This window comes from Fistularia commersonii, chromosome 23 (assembly GCF_037954325.1).
Source record: "Fistularia commersonii isolate RoL2024-O1a breed Wild chromosome 23, RoL_Fcom_v1.0, whole genome shotgun sequence".
NCBI lineage: Eukaryota > Metazoa > Chordata > Actinopteri > Syngnathiformes > Fistulariidae > Fistularia > Fistularia commersonii.
This window is the reverse complement of record NC_141306.1, coordinates 3,371,473-3,390,964: the sequence shown is the minus strand read 5'-3', so window position 1 is coordinate 3,390,964 and position 19,492 is coordinate 3,371,473. Positions and strand designations below refer to the sequence as shown.

The 19,492-nt window shown below is 43.9% G+C and overlaps 1 protein-coding gene across 2 annotated transcripts; it reads left to right on the top strand.

Moving 5' to 3' along the window:
* The first annotated feature begins 4,067 nt into the window (after nt 1-4,067).
* On the top strand, nt 4,068-19,077 carry il6st (interleukin 6 cytokine family signal transduce). Of its 2 annotated transcripts, none has more exons than XM_086170147.1 (16): nt 4,068-4,270; nt 4,989-5,079; nt 7,487-7,765; nt 8,911-9,052; nt 9,203-9,369; nt 9,483-9,637; nt 10,443-10,605; nt 11,140-11,219; nt 11,680-11,926; nt 12,491-12,655; nt 13,066-13,167; nt 13,478-13,621; nt 13,723-13,863; nt 14,445-14,541; nt 15,536-15,617; nt 16,443-19,077. In XM_086170147.1, exons 2-16 carry the CDS (start codon nt 5,010-5,012, stop codon nt 17,043-17,045), a joined length of 2,637 nt encoding a protein of 878 aa, XP_086026273.1. In that variant the 5' UTR covers nt 4,068-4,270; nt 4,989-5,009; the 3' UTR covers nt 17,046-19,077. The 2 variants fall into 2 exon arrangements, with proteins under 2 accessions (XP_086026273.1, XP_086026274.1); XM_086170148.1 differs by having other exon boundaries at nt 4,150-4,279.
* The last annotated feature ends 415 nt before the right edge of the window (nt 19,078-19,492 follow it).

Here is a 19,492-nt window from a genome sequence, read left to right as displayed (position 1 = left end):
ACATTGATATTTATTGAAAAAAAATCTTCCTCCAGATATAACAAGGAACCTTTTCATATGGACCCAAACAAGTTTTGCTTAAAAACTAAACATGGAACAAGCATAGCTTAATACTATACAATATATAACTTAAGATTGCACACACGCAAAATCCTGTTTTCTGCCTGAGTAGCAGGGCGCCAGTATTAGCATAAGGTCGCTATGACAACTGTACACAGAGGAGAGGGCATTTATGGGTCCTGTTGTGATTTTCGTGCAAAAACACCAGCAGAAAGTTCTTGGATAACAAACCATGCACTGTAGACTATGCTGCTGGGCCCGTTCTAATAGTCATTTGGTTATGGCTTCGCGGGCCAAATAAAATTACAGTGTGGGCCAAATTTGGCCCGCGGGCCAGAGTTTGACACCTATACTCTAAACAATAAGAAACTAATGTGCTGGCGGGTGTAATACCGACATTAAACCAGAAATGACCTCATTAAGTCTGAATTCTGATAAAAAGCTTACGGTAAACATTCCACGGGCCAGGAGGAAAGTGAAACCCGGCAAATTCCAAAGCATTTCCATTGTTTTCTGATGAAAAGCTCAACACCAATGGCGAGGTAATACGAGCCGTGCAAGAGAAACCCGTCAAAAGCCCAGAACGGCTTCCTCACAGAGTCGACCGTCCCTTGGGGATTAGGGGTGAAAACCCAAAGAAAATTCATGGACGCACTCGGGGAAAAAGTGTCCATGAATTTTCTTCGTGTTTCTACTGTGGCGGAAAGAAGCGGCTGTTGGATTAGAACGAAACATCCTGTCATGACCGAAGGTGGAACCGACCTCTCGACACACACCCGGGTTCGATCCACCCAATTTGGGCCTGCCGATCGAGAGCGTATTGCGACGAAGGGGGCGAAACGCCCGGTGACGTTGAGGAGCGCGACCGTAGTGTCGGTGGTTTGTCTCGCTCGCCGCGGTCACGGCTGGAAAGGGACTCCGTTAAGGAACGTGCTGAACTCCAGGGATAGTTACATCAAGTCTTACTAATGAGCACGTACGTGGTTCAGTACAAGCGTTGATTTACTATCCGCAAAATACGAGGAGCTGCAATAACAAATGGAGTTGTGAAATTTAAAAGAAGTGTAGCTTCAAGTCAAAACAAACATGAACAATTAAGGGCGTTTGGCCGTTTACTGGTCAGTTGAAGTATTGCAGGCGAGCCACCATTATTGCAGGTGGACCCTCTACCGGCATAATCAATGAATGTCACTTATTATTCAAAACATGTTTCAGTTTAACTTCATTACATTTATGTCATCTTAATTAGATCCATGTATAAGCAGCTGTTCTGGGTGCATTGAAAAGACCGGCTTCTCCTCGGGGTTCGGTGTCTTTACCGAGGACACGTCAGCATGCCAGACAGGAGGAGGCGGGAATCCAACCGCCGACCTTACAGTCAGAGGGACGTCTGCTCCAGAAACTGAGCCACGGTCGCCGCTGTTCATTTACGACACACGGAAAGGCAACGGTCGCCCTCAAACTCTTGATTCACCATCATGCAACCCAAATTTGCAGATGATGCAGTTTGACACAAGCAGGGGTGACAGATAGATATTGTGAACTTCCATTAGAGCGGAAGTTACATCAGCAGTGAACTGCTTTTCGGTACGTCCAAACACAAAAGCTGGAAATGGTGCATAAAAACACAAATATCTCTATGTCTGAAGCTATTAGTTACTCTGATTAATGCTTTTTTTTTCAATTGTGCATACAGCAGAAACAGTCTGAGCAATTGTGACAAGATGTCACAATTCCCTGGACGATGTCTCGTTTACAACTCAGCCCTCCTGCCCCCCAATGGGACTCTCTCCACCCCCTCCTGTCACCTTCACCGCTGAGGAGGTGAGGAGAGAGTTCAGTTGCCTTCGTCCCAGGAAAGCCGCCGGCCCTGACGGACTGAGCCCCAGAGTGCTGAAAGGATGTGTCTCTCAGCTGTGTGGGATCTTCACATACCTCTTTAACCTGAGCCTAATCCAGATAGTTGTCCCTGACCGGTGGAAAACCTCTGGTCCCAGTGCCCAAGAAGAAGAATCCCAGCACACACAGCGACGACAGACCAGTGGCCCTGACGTCACACGTCATGAAGTCGCTGGAGAGGCTCGTCCTGAGGCAACTTCGTAATGTTGTCGGACCTTCGCTGGACCCCCTGCAGTTCGCTTACCAGCCCCGGATTGGTGTGGAAGACGCCATCATCTTCCTGCTGCACAGAGTCTACACCCACCTGGAGGAGGCAGGAAGCATTGTGAGAGTCATGTTCTTTGACTTCTCCAGTGCTTTCAACACCATTCGACCTGCCCTGCTGAACAGGAAGCTCCTGGACATGCAGGTGGAAGCTCCACTCGCGACCTGGATCAACAACTCCCTCACAGGTCGGCCGCAGTACGTGAGGCTGGGAAACATCACGTCGGACACCATTGTGAGCAGCACGGGGGCGCCGCAGGGGACGGCCCTGTCTCCCTTCCTGTTCACGCTCTGCACCTCAGACTTCAGGTTCTCCTCGCAGTCCTGCCACCTGCAGAAATTCTCAGATGACTCTGCCATCGTGGGCTGCATCAACGGAGGCCAGGAGGAGGAGTACAGGAGCGTGGTGGACAGGTTTGTGGAGTGGTGTGGACTGAACCACCTGCAGCTCAATGTGTCTAAGACAAAGGAGCTGGTGGTGGATTTCAGGAAACAAAGGACCCACCTGGATCCGGTCACCATCAGGGGTACTGATGTGGACATTGTGGACACCTATAAATACCTGGGTGTCCACTTGGACAATAAACTGGACTGGACCTTTAACACCAACGCCATAATCAAGAAGGGTCAGAGCCGTCTGTTCTTCCTCAGGAGGCTCAGATCTTTCAACGTCTGCAGGACCTTGCTGCGGATGTTTTACCACTCGGTGGTGTCCGGCGCCATCTTCTACGCTGTTGTGTGCTGGGGCAGCAGGCTCAAGACAGCTGACACCAACAGACTCAACAAGCTCATCAGGAGAGCTGGGTCTGTCCTGGGAGTGGAGCCGGAGTCTGTTGTGCAGGTTTCAGAGAGGAGGATGATGAGGAAGCTCCTCAGCATCATGGACAACATCCATCACCCCCTGCATGCCACGTTGATGTCCTGTCGGAGCTCTTTCAGTCGTTGACTGATACCACCAAAGAGCTCCACTGAACGCCACAGGAGGTCTTTCCTACCTGAGGCTATCAGACTTTTTAACTCCTCTTCCCTCAGCCGCAGGGAATCTTCAATCTGTGTAGCTACAGCTAACAGCTAAGACAATTCATATTTCATTGTATTTCTTATTCTTCCTCCTTTCTACTATTATCTATTACTGTTATGTGTTTTACTTGAAACTCTGGCACAACAATTTCCTTCGGGATTAATAAAGTTGTTCTCATCTCATCTCATTTCATCTCAAGATACGGTACGTTGTATCTTGTCTCATATATGCATCTACTGGAATAGTCATGGGTTAACAACTTCTCCTTGGGAGGGTCCCAAAATCGACATCTCAGTGTGGTAGCTGGACTTGCGTGCGACAAATCACGTCAACACTCTTAATTAAATGTGCACTAACATTTGAAAAACCCATTTGCAGGGGAAAGAAAATTAAGGCAGAGTCCTCTCAAAGTCTCCCACAGCCACCAAACGGGTTTAAAAGCAACCAGACGCAAGGCAGCATTCTGTGGAATTCAAAAGGTGTGGGTTGTTATCGAAGTTTCCTCACAGTTCTGTGGAAACGTCACACCCATTTTTTTTTATGAACAATGAAATTGGGGAACTACACATCCTGTCCTTCTGCACCCGCTGATTCAGCTCAAAAGCAGCAGACAAGTCACGTCTACTCCAGAAAGGGGGAGGACACTTACTGGAAGCAGCGTCCAAGGACAAAGGGGGTGGGAGGGGCGTAGGACACGGAAAAACACGTGATTCGCCAAAACGCTTTTGACAGACACCGGATTCGACCAATCGCCGGGGAGCTGTCGTTGCCAAGGATCTGAGTGGATGTTTCGGCAGAGCGGAAGTCCATTCGGACGCTGTCTGTGTCGTCGGAGGGTGGCGCGGCCGAGCGGCGATGTCGCTGCTTGACGGGAAGTGGGTGGTCTTAGCAAGCTTCGGGGCACACGGATAGAAGAAATAATGACGTTTATCCGACTTTTTGTGTTTGTCGTTAAAGTTGAGTCACAGAAAAACACGCTATAGACCGAGTGTGGATTTCAAGAGGAGCGAAGCGGACGCCCTTTAGGTGAGCGAGGCAAGTCGAAGACAACATGGCGGCTACCAGAATTGTCAACACTTTAGCTAATATAAGTTCATACTCGTTTTTTAGGGCAGCATTTAAGTCAAATCAGTCATGAATGAAATACTGTCCGGCGCAGACGTTAGCTGAGTTGAATTAAAGACGTGTTATGACAATGCGTAGTACTCGCGAAATAATTAATGTAGGTGTAAAAAAAAAAAAAAAAAAAACTGCCGTGAGTGATACGGTCGTTAGAAGAGGTGAATCCTTCCGCCCGTTACATGTGGAGGTAAAATAGTCCCTGAGTGTCACCGACCAGCGGACGTTCAGATGGTGCTGCGGAGGGACGTTACGTTTTAAACTATTTTGGACAGCCGCTAAAATATCCGTGTCGGGAGGGTCTCTTTCATACGTTTTCTTGAGAAATCGAGGCCCGAAAGTGAACGTGGGTCACCTGTTGGCACAATTCAAACCGGACTTTACATTAAACCCTAAACCGTATCTATTTACCTCGCCAGCTCAGTCCATTGTTTGCAGACAAAAACAGCCCGTCAATATGTTTAACCTTTAAAACAAGTCTCAATACTTTATTTGACACACGCAACTGTTTAAAATCCAAGTAGTCTTGTTTAAGTACAATATCTTATTCTGAAATTTCCTCGAAACGGCCACGGTAAAAGTATGAGGACAATAATTCTAACGGTGTGTTTGTTTTTGCTTCCAGCTCATCTTTGTCGTCGTCATCATGGTCTCTGCACAGTTCCTCCAGCTTCTGGCTTTTGTTTGCCTGACATCTGTTCTGGCTTTCAAAATTGGTGAGTGTCACTTGACTGAAATCTGAAATTTAATCTAGTGCAGCACTGGAGAAAATTGTCTTTTGCACATGGTACCGGAGGGGGTGGTTCAGTTGTCAATGCCAATGCAGGAAATCATACCTATCCCACAGAGAAATCTTCCGATAATGTGACAATTTTGAGTCAGAGAAGAAGCGACCAACACCCCGTGTCGTCTTTCACCACTTGTAGTGGCATTCCAGCCAATATCTCCTCCTCCCTGTCTCATATTAACTTAGATAACAAATATGGAGGAACTTTCACCTGGAGATACTCATGAGTGTGCTCTGAAGGTTGTGTTTATTCACCCTGCTTGCGTGACTAATAGTGCATTCAAGTGGGATAAGAAAAAAAAACGAAAAAATGAGTTCCCAAGTGGGGAACTTCGCATGAATGCCCCTTCAACTCAAAACAACCCTTAATGTTGAAGTATTGTCGTAGCAGTCATGCATCGTTTTTTTTTTTTTATTTTCATGTCAAGATGTCCCTTTGCTCTTTGGAGTTACTTGCAAACAGGAACTCGGGTGTTCTGAGAGGCAAAATGTAACTCAGAATCAGAAAAACTGTATTTGTCCCTGAGGGGGAGTTGGGGGGAGAGGGGGGGCTCGCCTTTGCGTCAGTGTCCTTTTGGCTGCTTTAGAACTTGGAAACACATGAAACACTAAATTGGTATAATGTAATTGTAAAAGCAAATTACAATAATTCAACCCAATTCAATGCTACATTTCGGTGATTCTATTGACTCCCTCAGATTTGCCTATTATTTTAAATGAATTCTCTAAGCTGCATCAGATGATTTTATTAAATGTATGCCCAACAAAACAAGGGAAGTCAAGGTTTGAGTCTCAGAGTCAATTATTTCAAGTTACTTATGTTTACACCCTGCCATAAGTTTTAGGCTATCAACGTTAATACTCCATGACTTTTAGACCCTTGTTTTGTTATCATTTTTAAAGTCACGGAATGCTCTACTTTTTGGAGACATCTGTTTTGTAATCATATTCTGCAGGCATCTGCTTTTGATTTTATTTATTTATTTTTTTCGTGGAAAAAAGAAAAGGTTGCCAACTTTGAAATTTGTTGCTAGCAGCACTCGGCCCCTTATTCCTGTAGGCATGCGCTGCCGTCTTTACCTGGAAGTAATAAATAAGTGATTGGACTGCTGAGAAATAGATACATGAATAGTTCCAGTTTTGTTGTACTTTGAGTGGAGGTTTTCCAATTTCATTTAGAGTCTCCCACAGGTTATGTCTGAAAGCATTGTAAACCATAACATGGCATTTAACTCGGAAACTTTGACGAAGCTAGTCAACACAGTTATGTGTTTACTCTTTTTGGTGGCATTAAGCCTCACCGCTCCGTACTCAAACTCCGTTTTCTTTTATTTCTCCCATCCTTCAGTCTCTCACCTGCAACAACTAACTTCCTGCAAACCTCAGACTAACCTCTCTTCCATGTTGAACAATAATCTATGTAACTGGTGGAATCCTTTCCTATCGCTGTCTTACACTCAGAATGCCGTTTTTTTACTTTTTTACTCAAGATGACTTGGTTACATGTCTGGCTTTGTCAGAATTGAAACAACCCTTAAAATAGAATTTGCTACAGCTCTTAATAGAACAAACAAAAAAAAAATGGATTTTTTTTTTTGCATTGAAGACAATCGTCTCAGAGAACCTGCACACTCGCCTGTTTAAACAGCTCAGAATTATGAAAAGATTTTCAGAATATGCCTGATTCACTCCTGACTTGAATTTCAAACAATTCATGATTACGCTGGTTTTCTTATTATGGAATACACTCATGTTCAGTAACCACATTCAAATTTTATATATCAACTCTCCCCTCTTCCACAATAGAAAATTCCCGAATGTATAGTTCGGGAAAAATGTTTCATTTCACAAGCTGAGCTTCTGATCAGAATGTGCGTACAACTTCAGTATGAACCCAATTATCCATTGCATTCTCGACATCCCTTTCATCTGTTGAGAATTGCAGAAGGACAGGACTCCAAATATTTCTTAAATTATAAATAGTAGGGCGACCCCTGGAGGAGGGATGTCCATTGACTCGGGTCACAGTTTTCCTTCAAACTCAGCGTATTTATTTTGATTTGCTTTTAAAAGGGGAACCATCGCTCTTTGGTTTTGAAAAGGCATCAGTGCAAATGGAAGTGAAAACGGATATGAAATTTGACTTTTAGAACATTGTAAAGACTATCAAGTAACGTAACACATATTGTCTTAGCGTTTGTTTAACGAAATAACCGAGTGATGTTCTCGGGAGTCACTATAGTCAAATGAAACGGGATTCAATGTGAATCATCATGGTTTGACATGTTGGGTTAATGACACTTCTGATGGTACTATTTCCTTCTTTGTATCGTCAGACGACAAGAAAACGGTGTTAGTCGTCCCAGAGTCTCCGTGGGTAGAAATTGGGACCAACTTCACGGCCATTTGCTTGATCAACTCATCCGAAATCAATGCAGACAACGTCAAGTGGAAAATGGAAACTGAAATGCGGAAGGCGCAGTACACTCGGATCAATGACTCTGCGACAAGTGTCACATTCACTGTCACCGGTGAAAAAGCGGAATGGTTGACCTGCCTACCCGAGAGGGACAACTTGTACTCTCATAGGCATGGGATCCTTATCTCGAAAGCCTGTAAGTGTCTTCTTTTGGATCTTACCATGTTCACTGCACCCCTCGGAGGTTTAGTCTTGCACTCTATACAAAAAGTATATCTACAAGAGAATTTTGTATGTGTGTGTGAATGGAATAGTGTGTTAGGTGCTTTGAAACTGCGGTGGGAAAACGTGATCAAAGTTGACACAATCATGTTTCATTAAAGCAAGCGTTTTATTTTTTTTCATGGCTGAGTACAGATTGCATTAAGTCTAGAAGTTTAATGACCCTTTAGTTGTAAATATGGGCTAAGACTTAACTACAAATTATTGATAATGAACAAGAAAATAAAAAAAATCTAAAAGATATCTATATATATCACATGAAAATCAGAAAAAGACATCACGAACAAGACATCGGCTAAAAAAAATAATAAACGGAGAACTAACAAGAGGTTAAATGAAAGTTTGACACAGAGCCCATAAAGCCTCTTGTATTGGATGCCCGTCGGTTAGTTGGTCACCAGAGGAATGGAGGAACAGGAGTAGATTGTCAGCCCAGCTTTGTTGCTGCTGAAAATGTCCTGGGATCTTCCTGAAACCTGATCTGACAAAAGCCTAGAAGATGTTCTTACGGTAGACTGTCGTTGCCATTATGTGACAGTATTTTACTAATAATTCAAACCAAGAGTCTTCTTGTACCTCAGTTCCATGTTACACTGTAGCAACAGGACGTGTGTCTTATTCTGCAGACTCGTTGGATACAAGTATGCAGTCAAGCAAAATTTGCATCGAAAAGTCGCTGACTGCTACGGAAAGGCTCTAAGCCCAAAAGCTGAGACGGTGACGTGAAAGGAAGCACTTCGATTGGAGCGTACAATGTAAAAGTAGTCATTGGGATGATGGTCATATTGGGGACGTTCACGTTCGTGTTCTCCCAACCTCAGCTGTCAGCACGTGCTAATTTAGTCCAGAAATCTGTACCTGCATGAATCAATAGAATCCCTAAAACAAACCCCAAAAAATATGCGCACAAAGAGAAACCACATCATCTCAGAACCCAAACTGATATTACACTATTGTGAAACCAAAGAGTCCTCATTTTTTCCCCTTTCATATGTCTAAGTCTACTGAACTTTGGAAAATGTTTTTCTTAAATGATAAATCTGCCTTTGGTTTTGTTAGATCCTCCGTCCAAGCCTGAGAATCTCACCTGTATCGCAAATCAGATAATCGAGAGAGAGTTTGTCATTAACTGCACCTGGGAGACCAGGGGGCCACAAACTAAGGAGAGCAATCAAACGTACACGCTGCACTCTAGCCCCGGGTGAGTTATTTCACAATATGAGTGATATCATGATATTCAAATTCCGTTTTATGTCTACTGTACATGTATGTTTTGTATCAAAAGCGGGCTTTTCGAGATTCTCCCATTTTCATCCAACCTAATGCATTTTTTTATATATTCTTCCTGTAGGCTAGCAGACAAACACCGTTGGGTCACGACAAAGACAAACACAAACAGTGCCTATCTACACTATAATATCTACCCTTATCATACTCAAATGTATTTCTGGGTGGTGTCTCAGAACAAACTGGGGAGCGTTCAATCAAAGAATCTGACTGACGAGGCTGATTATTTCGGTGAGTTCATTTGAATGTTTGTGTTCGTCCACCAAACCGCACGTTTGTCGGCTCGAGTCCATGTTGTCGCCGTCACCCGCGTTTCCCAATGCTCGTTTCTACTTTTGTTGCAGTCAAAACAATACCGCCCATAGATGTCACGGCCAAATCAGAAAAGACTTTGCCCAACTCCTTCTACATACAGTGGCAGAATCCTCTTGGAAGTGTTCTTAAGAAAGTACAGTATCAGATCAAGTTCTGCCAGAGAGGATCTTCAAATTGGAGTTATGTAAGTATACTTGTGTCCCGCTCATCATCTGTTGTCTTATGTTGCCCAGATTGGGGGAGCTCATGATCTTAATATTGTATATTCTACTGTCATATTACTGTTATATTTTCTGTAACTCTGGCACAGCAATTTCCTTCGGGATTAATAAAGTTCTTCTTCTTCTTATTCTTATGAAGATATTCATATTAATTATTGCGCATGTCACACAGTCGTTCTCATTGGTTGACCGTGATATGCCCATGGATGTATGAGGCGTCTACACGCTCATGACATTTGAGCCTTTTAAATAGAGCTGGTTATTCACTCATTGAAACCTGAGACAATTGGTTTAACCTCAACTGATTCCACGGCAGCCTATTTACAAAAGGGACAATGCATACAGAACGCACTAACAGATGTGTGTGTACACACACCCAGACAAATTCAGCGTAGAAGTTCTTAACATATGGAGAATTTGATCACTCCCAACGAAATGTCAACAAGCAAAAATACTTTCAACATTTTTCGATATTTCAACACTTCTGTCACCCTGCTGTGGAGCTGAAACTGACGGTGGGCAGACCGTGTTCAACGAGCAATATTTGCTCATTTCCTCGCATTGTTGTTTTTTATTTACTAGCGGACTCACCTCAAATCACAATTCAGCCCAAGATAGTTGACAAATCTTGAATTGCGTACTGAAACAATCATTGTGTCACAGGTGATTTCTGGTCAGTGGCCGGTCTAAATGACTGATCAACTGATGAGTCCTCAATTTAACTGTGAGGTAACAAAATAGTTATGAAATACATTTTTTTTTCTTTAGGTGCCCGAAGATGACATCGGGATTGACATCAGTTCCTTCAGACTCCAGGATCTTCAAGCTGACACGGTTTATGACATCCAGATGCGCTGCAAAATTGAAATGTCTGACGGTGGATTCTGGAGCAACTGGAGTACCAACGCTACTAGCAGAACACCAGAAACACGTGAGTATCAATCAAAGCTGCCGCCTCGGGCCTGGTTGAAGTTGACAGTTTTGTATGAACTTTTGTTTTTTGACCGCTTCTGTACCCGTGCTAGCAGCACCTGTTTTGGAAACATGCATAGGAACAAGGAATGTTTTTAGAAATGTCTAGCAAACCGTCTTTGTCATGGCAGACACTTTTTACTGTTTCATTGTCGTTTTAATTACAAAGTCATGCGGACATAATTTCTTAAAATGGTGTGACTGGAATCTTGGTGGTAGACCCCAAGTAGATGTTACGGTGATTACACGACCAGAGACAGATGTGACAGGAACGGACTGACTGAGTGACGGGACACAAGCGATCACGTCCATGAACAGCATCGAATAAACCGTAGACATGGAAGACACATCCGGAGAAAAGTAGTTGCTAAATTAACAAACATACAATCAACGACACGTCCTGACAGTTAAAATTTCAAATAGGAAGGAGTCCTAACAAACTCTTTGGAATATCCTGAACCTAAAATATGTTTGTTTTTTTGATCTGTTCAAGAACCAACAGATAAACCAGATTTATGGATGGACTTTGTTTCCCAGAACGTCAGCGCACGATGGATACAGTTCCGTTGGAAGGTAAGAGCCCATTTAACGTTGAATTCTCTTCAATATTGTTGTAACCGATATCATTTTTTTTAAAGTTTGAATCCCAGTGAACTGAAGGCATTCACTTTTTCAACCGTGGCGCCCATAATCTTAACTATTCTGTGTAGATGGGGGTTTCTTTTGTGAGTTTAACTTCATCGCTGACTTATAAAAAGTCAGCGGTTCAGTCATTTCATGTCATTGCCCTGCAAGGAAGTAAATCTTTAACTGAATGGCATTTATTTATATTCCTCATTTACTGTCAATTGTTCGTGGGTACAAAAGCCATTCAATTTAACCCCCATTCGAAAAGCTAGATCCACAGTGGGGAGGACTTAAAGATACATAAATGTTTCCCAATCGTGTTACTTTTAATTGTTCACTAAATACCTCAGTGCTCACCGAAGTTAAGCTGGGACGTAACATCCAATCTGTGAATCTACCTTGCCAGGATCCAGTAAAGGCCAACGGGAGAATCACTAATTTCCTCATCAAGTATCAGTACCAAAGAAGAGGTAATGTCGTGAGTGAAACATCACAGAACATCTCCGTCAACCGGTCAGAGACGGACAGCTTCTTCGGCCGGACGTCAACCATCGCCCTGACTAATGGACACTCTGTTAAAATGGAAGTCATCGCCCAAAATTCTGTCGGATCTTCTCCTCCTGCATTTCTGGCCATCCCCGACCGTCGTTTTGGTAGGTCGTCGTGGCTACCCATATCTATACGCGCCTCGCCGCAATCACGAGTTTCCGACTCGAAAGGCGTTGCTTTCGGATCTTGTAATAATCCCTTAAGATAAAGAACGACCGCAAACAACTGAGAGCATTCAATTCAGTGTAAAACTAAAGGCCAGTATACATGTAACGATACTGACTTTCTTAGTGGACAGTTGACGGCGAATATATATTACCCTTTGCTGTGTTTGATAAAATTTATCGAGGCTGAACGGCCTCAGTGTGAAAGACCGGAAGGCTTCCTATCTTCTATCGAATCTAAGTGTGAACCTCTTGCCTGTCGTCAGGTAAATGCCTTGAGTAATCACATGAAGCGATGCGTCTATTCCGTCAACCATTTTATGTAAATTGGTCTGCTCCGCCCATCACTAAGGCACCGAAAAGCACAAAAAGAGTTAATTCTACCACAATCACATATCATCAGTTTTCTCCAGGGCTTGAGGGGTGCGGAACACTTTGTTGAAGAGAAAGCAGCAAAAGAAGTGAAGACACTGTGGAATGCATATTCTCTGGTGTTGATTACAGAAAAGGGGCCAGTGGAGGAGCTGAAGGTGCTGGCCAAGGATGGAAGGTTTTGGGTGGAATGGAAGCCACTCAAGAATACTACCGAGTATGTGGTACAATGGGCTACAACCACGAGTATGAACTGGCAGAGGGAGCACAAAAACACCAACCGCACAGTTATTAGAGGTAATCCTTTCTCTCTCACGGGATTATGCTGATTTAGCTGTCTGTAAACGCGAGGAGTTTGTCCGATGATTTTCCAGAAGTGTGTCAAGGGAGGGGAGCATTGAAAGCACATGTCCGTGGGAGCGGCCGGGATTCATTTTTGGATATTGTGATAGTTTTTTTTATTTCCCTTTCCCACCCTCACCCGCTGCCTCATGCATTTCACATCGGCCGCTGGGTCAACTTTGGGTGGAAATCGACATTCATTAGTATTTCGTTGTCCTCGGGGCTCGGTCCGCACTGGAACTGGACTGATTGCGATGTATTGTGTTACACAGAAGAGAGCGACATGAATGTATCGATCTGAAAATCCACACAGTCGACCGTAACCCGACATTAAATTGAACTCTTGTTTTCCTTTTCAAATCCAGATGTCCTCAGTGGCACTTTATGCTACAATATAACTGTGTATCCGATATACTCCGGGTGGCTGGGGAAGCCCACAACCATGCAAGCGTATCTGGAGCTAAATGGTGAGAAAGCGTGGCCTGTAATTTATAACATATACAGATGAATTTATCTATGTATAGAGCTTGTGTTAATGCTATTTTTGTACCCCCATTCAACAGTTGTACATCACAAAGGCCAACATTTCTTACATTTACCATATAAGCAAGTTCTTTGTTGTGGTGGGGGGTTAAACTGACAAGAAACAAATCAGTAAAACATCAACCAGAATAACACACTTCATCACCAATAATTCAATAATAAAGTGAGGATTTCCTTTCTACTCGGGAGAGCCAAAGCTTTTAGACTAACGTGACCTTGGTGTTTTGTTCACAGAGCCAGGAAACGCCCCAGATGTTCGAGTCGACAACAGATGTCCCGACGAAGCTAATCTGACGTGGGACCACATCCCCCAAAATATGCTGAAAGGCTTTGTCACAAATTACACCATCTTTTATAAAAATGGACAACATAACCAAAGTAAGTAACCTACCCCACAATGTATACCCAGCTTTCTATGGAAGCCGCAGTTACGGCGGCGCTTGATGAACCATTTTAACCGCCGCTTTGCTGTGTATTAGATGTAACGGTGCCGGCTAACGCCACATCTCTAATCCTGAAGCCACTGATGGCCGGCACCACGTACATCGTCAGGATCAGGGCTCACAGCAGCAAAGGCTACACTGACGGCAGAGAGCACACGTTTACCACTGAGAAATACTGTAAGTTGAAGGCTTTGTAGACTGCTACACAGTAGATCTGTTTTTGCAAACAGAAATTGTGACAGTGTAAACTGAAAGCGATCTACGGCTTGTCGTCTGGTATCGCGATAATGCCGCGAGGGGATAACTGATAGTCGGCACTTTGCGAAAACAGCGCTGGAGATTTACATCTGGGGGAAAAAAAAAACCAAATAAATCACTGCATCATTACGTCAGCCATCTAATTTTTTAAATTAAAATTCCCACCATGGATGTAAAGAGAAGTAGATCTCGTGACAATTGAGGTGAAAACTACCTGGTGGCAGTAAAATAAAAAAGAAAAGTTTGTCCTCATCATCTACTGAGGAGCAATTGTAGTCGACTTTAAAAGGGCATTTTACTGTCAGCCGAGCCCTCGGCTTACTTCAGTTGGGAAAATAATTTGATCATTTTGGCCTGATGTCATTATCAGAGCAGACGCACCAGATTCAAATGAACAATCTAGCGCTCTGGACCGGACTGTGCACGCTCGCAATTACACATGTTTATTGGCCTGCGTGTTTGTCAGGTTAATTGTATTGCTCGTGTGTTGTTTCCCACAGGTGAGAGAGAGATTGAGCTGATCGTGGTCGGAGTCTGCCTCACCTTCTTTTTCGTCGTCCTCCTGACCATGCTGTTGTGTTTCTACAAAAGAGAAGCGTAAGTTGACATTTTATCGATCTCCCGAGTCGGAGTAGATACGGAAGCCCCAAGTACAGTGATTTCCTCGAAACAAGTCAGGTTTTTTTTTCATGGTTTCTACAAACAAAGTCATCCATACTGTAAAAAGTTTCCTGTTTGACGTTTATACAACAGTTTATAACAGTTCACACTATCGTAACTCTTCCGCCATGGAAAGTCTTATTGGTTTTCTTTGAGAGTGACCATTCAGTTGAGCTGTAAACCTCTAGACCAGTGCTTCTCAATTATTTTCTGTTAGCAGGAAGAAAACAATTCAGGCCCCCCCCATTCTCCATTCTCAAAGAATAACTTTATTAACATTGTTTTTTGTCTGTAGCAGAAAAGATTTCAAGTGTTAAGTTTCCTCGTCTGCCACTGTAATCAGAGTGAAGCCAAGCGCTACATATGCTTTGTCATATTTCCTCGTCTTAGCTTTCGAGTGACGTACTTTTGTCTCATTATCTTCGTCTCTCTCCGCCTTTCTTTTCATTCCTGTTTAAAAAAAGATTCATGTCGTCTCTTGAGGGTTTGTTTACTGCACTTCATACAGTATCGCCTGCTCGGTGCAAAAAAAAAAACAACATAAAAAATAATAAATAATACTAGAAAACTGTATAAACATTTAAAAATAAAAAAGGGGGAGAATAAGAATTACAAATAAACGATAAAGTGTCTCAAGTAACAAGTGAAAACTATAAAGTGTCTGAAGGTGTGAAGTACCAAGTGAAAGATAAGGAGTGCACAAGAGTATGAAAAAATATTGAAAAAATTACACTTTATTCAAGTACAGCAAAAAAAAGAAAATCATGTTCCTCAGGGTCACACGCGCCCCCCCACTATTTGAGAAGGACTGCTCTAGACAAAGGGATGTGTAATACGACAAGCTTAAAATCAAGCTAAACAGAATCCACAACGAATTCAAAAAGTGCTTGTTGTTTTGGCTGTATTTATAACTGTAGTTTCTCTTGCACAGGCTCAAGAGGAACTTCTGGCCACCCATCCCAGACCCAGGAGAAAGCACCATCGGAAACTGGTCTCCCGATTATCCGTTGAAAGTACGGCCCTTAAATGACGATACGCCTTATCTGTAGTTTGGAGTCTTGAGTTCTGAGCGGAGTGACTCGGTGCGCGTTAGGACACGCATCCGAAGATGCGTGTCTTCACTTTAAAACCTCAAATGCATCACTTCATCGTTGTACACCGATACTGCTCTGTTGTTAGAATTCTAGACACACCAAAGACATTAATCCGTAGTCTTGAGCTCAGCAAGAGTAACTTCAAAACAAAACACCGTTCTCACTGCAGGGCGGAAGTTGATATTATTCGTCGCACTTTTCAGAAAGTCAAGACGCCCGCGTAGACCGAGCTACCAAATGCAACAGTGTAGAATTTGCGAAAGTACTGAACAGTTGTGAGAGGACTGTGAACATCGAAACTCTGAGAAAAGGTGTCATAAAATCAAAAGACGTTTCGACACCCATCACACAGCAATATACCGGGGAATATCTGAAGTAGCAGTCGAAGTGTTTCTGAAGCGCGAGTGACTGCTGTGTGTGGTCAAAGTGACAAGATCAGGAAGTTGAACGTGGGTTTTTGCTTGCCGCTACTTTTAAAATGCATGCGCTTGTTTCATATGAGCCAGCAATGAGAAAGCAAACGCCAGCAAACGGTCGTCATTAAAGATAAAATAAAGTCACAGTGACGGGATATTAAAAAGCATCGGGTACGAGCCGTGGATGTGCTGAAGCCCGAGCACCAAGATTGTTTGGCTTACCCGTTCATCAGCGGAGGGGCGAGAACCTTCATTAAGGTGCTCCTCCAAAAAGGGATTTGGGTGTTAAAATGTCACGGCGGTGTCGTAACGCTGTTCCTGTCCACAGGCGGAGACGCCGAAGGACAAGGAGAACGGCCTCTCTGGCATCAGCGTGCTCGACGTGGAGGCGTGCGACGGAAAGTCCGTGTACGAGGAAGACAAAGCCGGTCTGCCGCTGAAGAAGGACAAGTATCTTTCCGAGGAGCACAGCAGCGGCATCGGAGGCTCCTCCTGCATGTCCTCCCCTCGCCAGAGCATGTCCGACAGCGACGAGGGCGGCGACCTGGCGGACACCACGGCCAGCACCGTTCAGTACTCCTCCGTCGTGGCCCCCGGCGCTTACAAGGGTCAGACCCCGAGCTCCCAACCTCAGCAGGTGGTTTTTTCGCGGTCCGAATCCACGCAGCCCCTGCTGGAATCCGAGGACCACCCGGACACGCTAGCGCACGAGGGCGGCAGACAATTCCAGCGTTTCAGAAAGCCTTGCTTTACCGGGAGCCAAGACTCTTCCGGCGCCGCGGACTTCGCCCATCTTGAGATGGAGCCGCACGATGCGCTGGAGCCCCTGGACTTCTGCCCCCTGGAGGAGGACGCCGAGACGGCTTCGGACAGCCAGTCTGCGTCGGCGTCCAGTTACATGCCTCAACTGGGAGGCTACAGGCCTCAGTAAAACCACCTGGGCCGTGTCACCGGTGACAGTTCTGTCACTTCAAGTCAAGTTTTGGTTTCAAAGACATTCATATCCTCGCGCTCGTACTCCTAACCGAGCGGAAACTTGTTAATTTTGCGTTGAAGTAGGGGTGGATCGATTGATCTCTAGAACCTACGGACAATCTGTTAGATATTTTACATTGCATATTATCTGTATGGAACATTGTTAGTCTTACGACTGATCGGAAGCAAGAGAGAGCGTCTCCGTTCTTCACCACTCTTTGCTTCGTAAAACCCAAGTAGTGTTTTCAACGAGAACCTTGTGCGCCTGTTACATTTTTAATCCTTTTTTTAATTGTCATGTATTGATTTATTATGCACTTTATTTTAATTTTTCTGGTTTAGACATTACTCTTGAGGTTTTCCTGTGCGGAAACATTTGCAAATATCGGCTGCAAATATCCCCGGCTTCCTAAAAATCTGCATCAGAGTTCATCAGATGTTTTTTTCTTCATCACATGTTACTAAAGTATCAGACCGAATGTACAGGAAGCGATTTCTGCATAAAGCTACCCGACTTGTTACCTTTGTCCCCGGGGATCCGTTTCTCGAGTTGAATCTATCAATTGTTGACTTCGCACTCTATTTCCCCATCGTTTTGGGTCAAATTTTTTTTTTGTAAGGACAAAATATTTGTGATGAGTTCATTATCGATGATTTACAATCCATCAAGGCTTGGAGCTTCGGTTGTTCCAGACGGTACAGCAGCTCCCCCTGCTGCAGGCAGAGGCAGTTACTGCTGCTGCTCTTCATCTGTTTCTGTCTTAGCAACCTGAGGGACTGACATCCTGCTTGTATCTCCCTTTTATACCATGTTTGTTTGTCTGCTATAGAACTGCTTTAAACATGTATGTTAAGTTGTTTTTGAGACCTGCCAGTTATCTTGCCGCGAAATTGTCGAAAAGTTCAACACCTTTTTATGTCAAGCTGTTTTCACATAAACGGAGCAAAGATCAGAAATGGTCTTCCATCGGTTTAGGAATGTCACTCTCCCGCTCTTCAGAGTTACACTCATAATAATAATAATAATCTCACGCTTTCAAGATTTAACACCCATCAAATTGATGTAGCGACCCGTTACACCGTCGTAACTCCACTTCTTAGCATGTTGTCAGACATTGCTGGGTCCGACACAGGAAAACACACTGCATTCTTTCATCTGGACCTGAAAGAAACCAAGATTGTTGTGTAGGTTGAAACAGGTGTTGAATTTTGTTACAACCCTGTTTTCTTTTTTTCTCCATCATTGAATTAACATTGAGTGGCGGTGCCCAGCTTCACTTCCTGGCATGTACGTAGCGCTTTATCATAATAATGAATGCTCTGTTTTATTCATTCGGTGCCTTTTTCCATTTGTTAGAAAAGAGCCTATTATCAAATGTGTGTCTGTGATTTGTCTGCCGTGGCGTCTCCTCAGTTTCACTTGTGGACGATTCTTTCATTATAGAATCTGACAGACTGACAGCCTCCACTCTGCCGTTCTTGATTTCAGTGTTTCAGCGGCGTTAGCGGCGGACTCTTCACTCAGAGGTCAGCCATGTAAATTCCCCTAAAGCACTGGGTTTTCAGTTTCATAAAGTTTCCTTTGTCACCAGTGAGGTACGCTGCATGTCAGACCTGCACCCTTTTTCTAACCAATACCGTTCCGTCGGGAGTTGTCTTTTTGAACACGCTAATCCTCGGCTTGTGAAAACCCACGTTGACTATAAACTCCTGCACAACTGTGGCTAACGGTTTTTGCAAGTCTGGTTGAAAGACGACGCTATGTCATCACACACTGTGTCATAAGTCTTCATGCTGCGTCGCCGAACCTTTGCGAACACCACTCATCCGGCGATAAGTCAAAAAAAAAATCAAATAAAAAGTTAATACTGTATACAAGACCTTAAAAATGCTGACTGACTGTTGCCCTGATCCATGATTGGGGAGTATCTATTGAATGGCTGTGAATAACTGTCACTATGAAATACAAAATAAAAGTATTTAAATGATACGTGGTGTCTGATCTGCATAATTGTCTTTTTTTTTTTTTTTTTGGTTCTTTCTCTACAGCAACAGAAGCCTAAATGAGCGTTGGGATCAGCGCTCACAAGAACAAAATACACGAGACGGCGGCGGCTACAACTTAATCGAGGTAAGTGATATAAGGTAATGACTATTGAGGGGATTATGTGAAAACAAATCAAACGAGTCGGCCGGAACCGTCGGGTCACCGGTGTAGTTTGAGCCTCAAGGTCGGAGGTTCACAAAGAATCTGTCGACAAACGGGGAAAACGATAGTCCGTACGTTCAGGCTGGGCCGCCGGAGGCTTCGACGAGCCCCGTCTATCAATCCGGTGTAATTCAAAGCGCGCCGGACAGGTTTGCGGGCGGCGGAATAATGCACGGTAAATAGGACACGTACGG

Coding starts and splice junctions, on each gene's coding strand:
- il6st (XM_086170147.1), top strand. CDS start 5,010: ATGGTCTCTGCACAGTTCCTCCAGCTTCTGGCTTTTGTTTGCCTGACA. Junction 9,053..9,202: donor ACGCTGCACTCTAGCCCCGG/GTGAGTTATTTC, acceptor TTCTTCCTGTAG/GCTAGCAGACAAACACCGTT. Junction 13,622..13,722: donor AAATGGACAACATAACCAAA/GTAAGTAACCTA, acceptor GCTGTGTATTAG/ATGTAACGGTGCCGGCTAAC.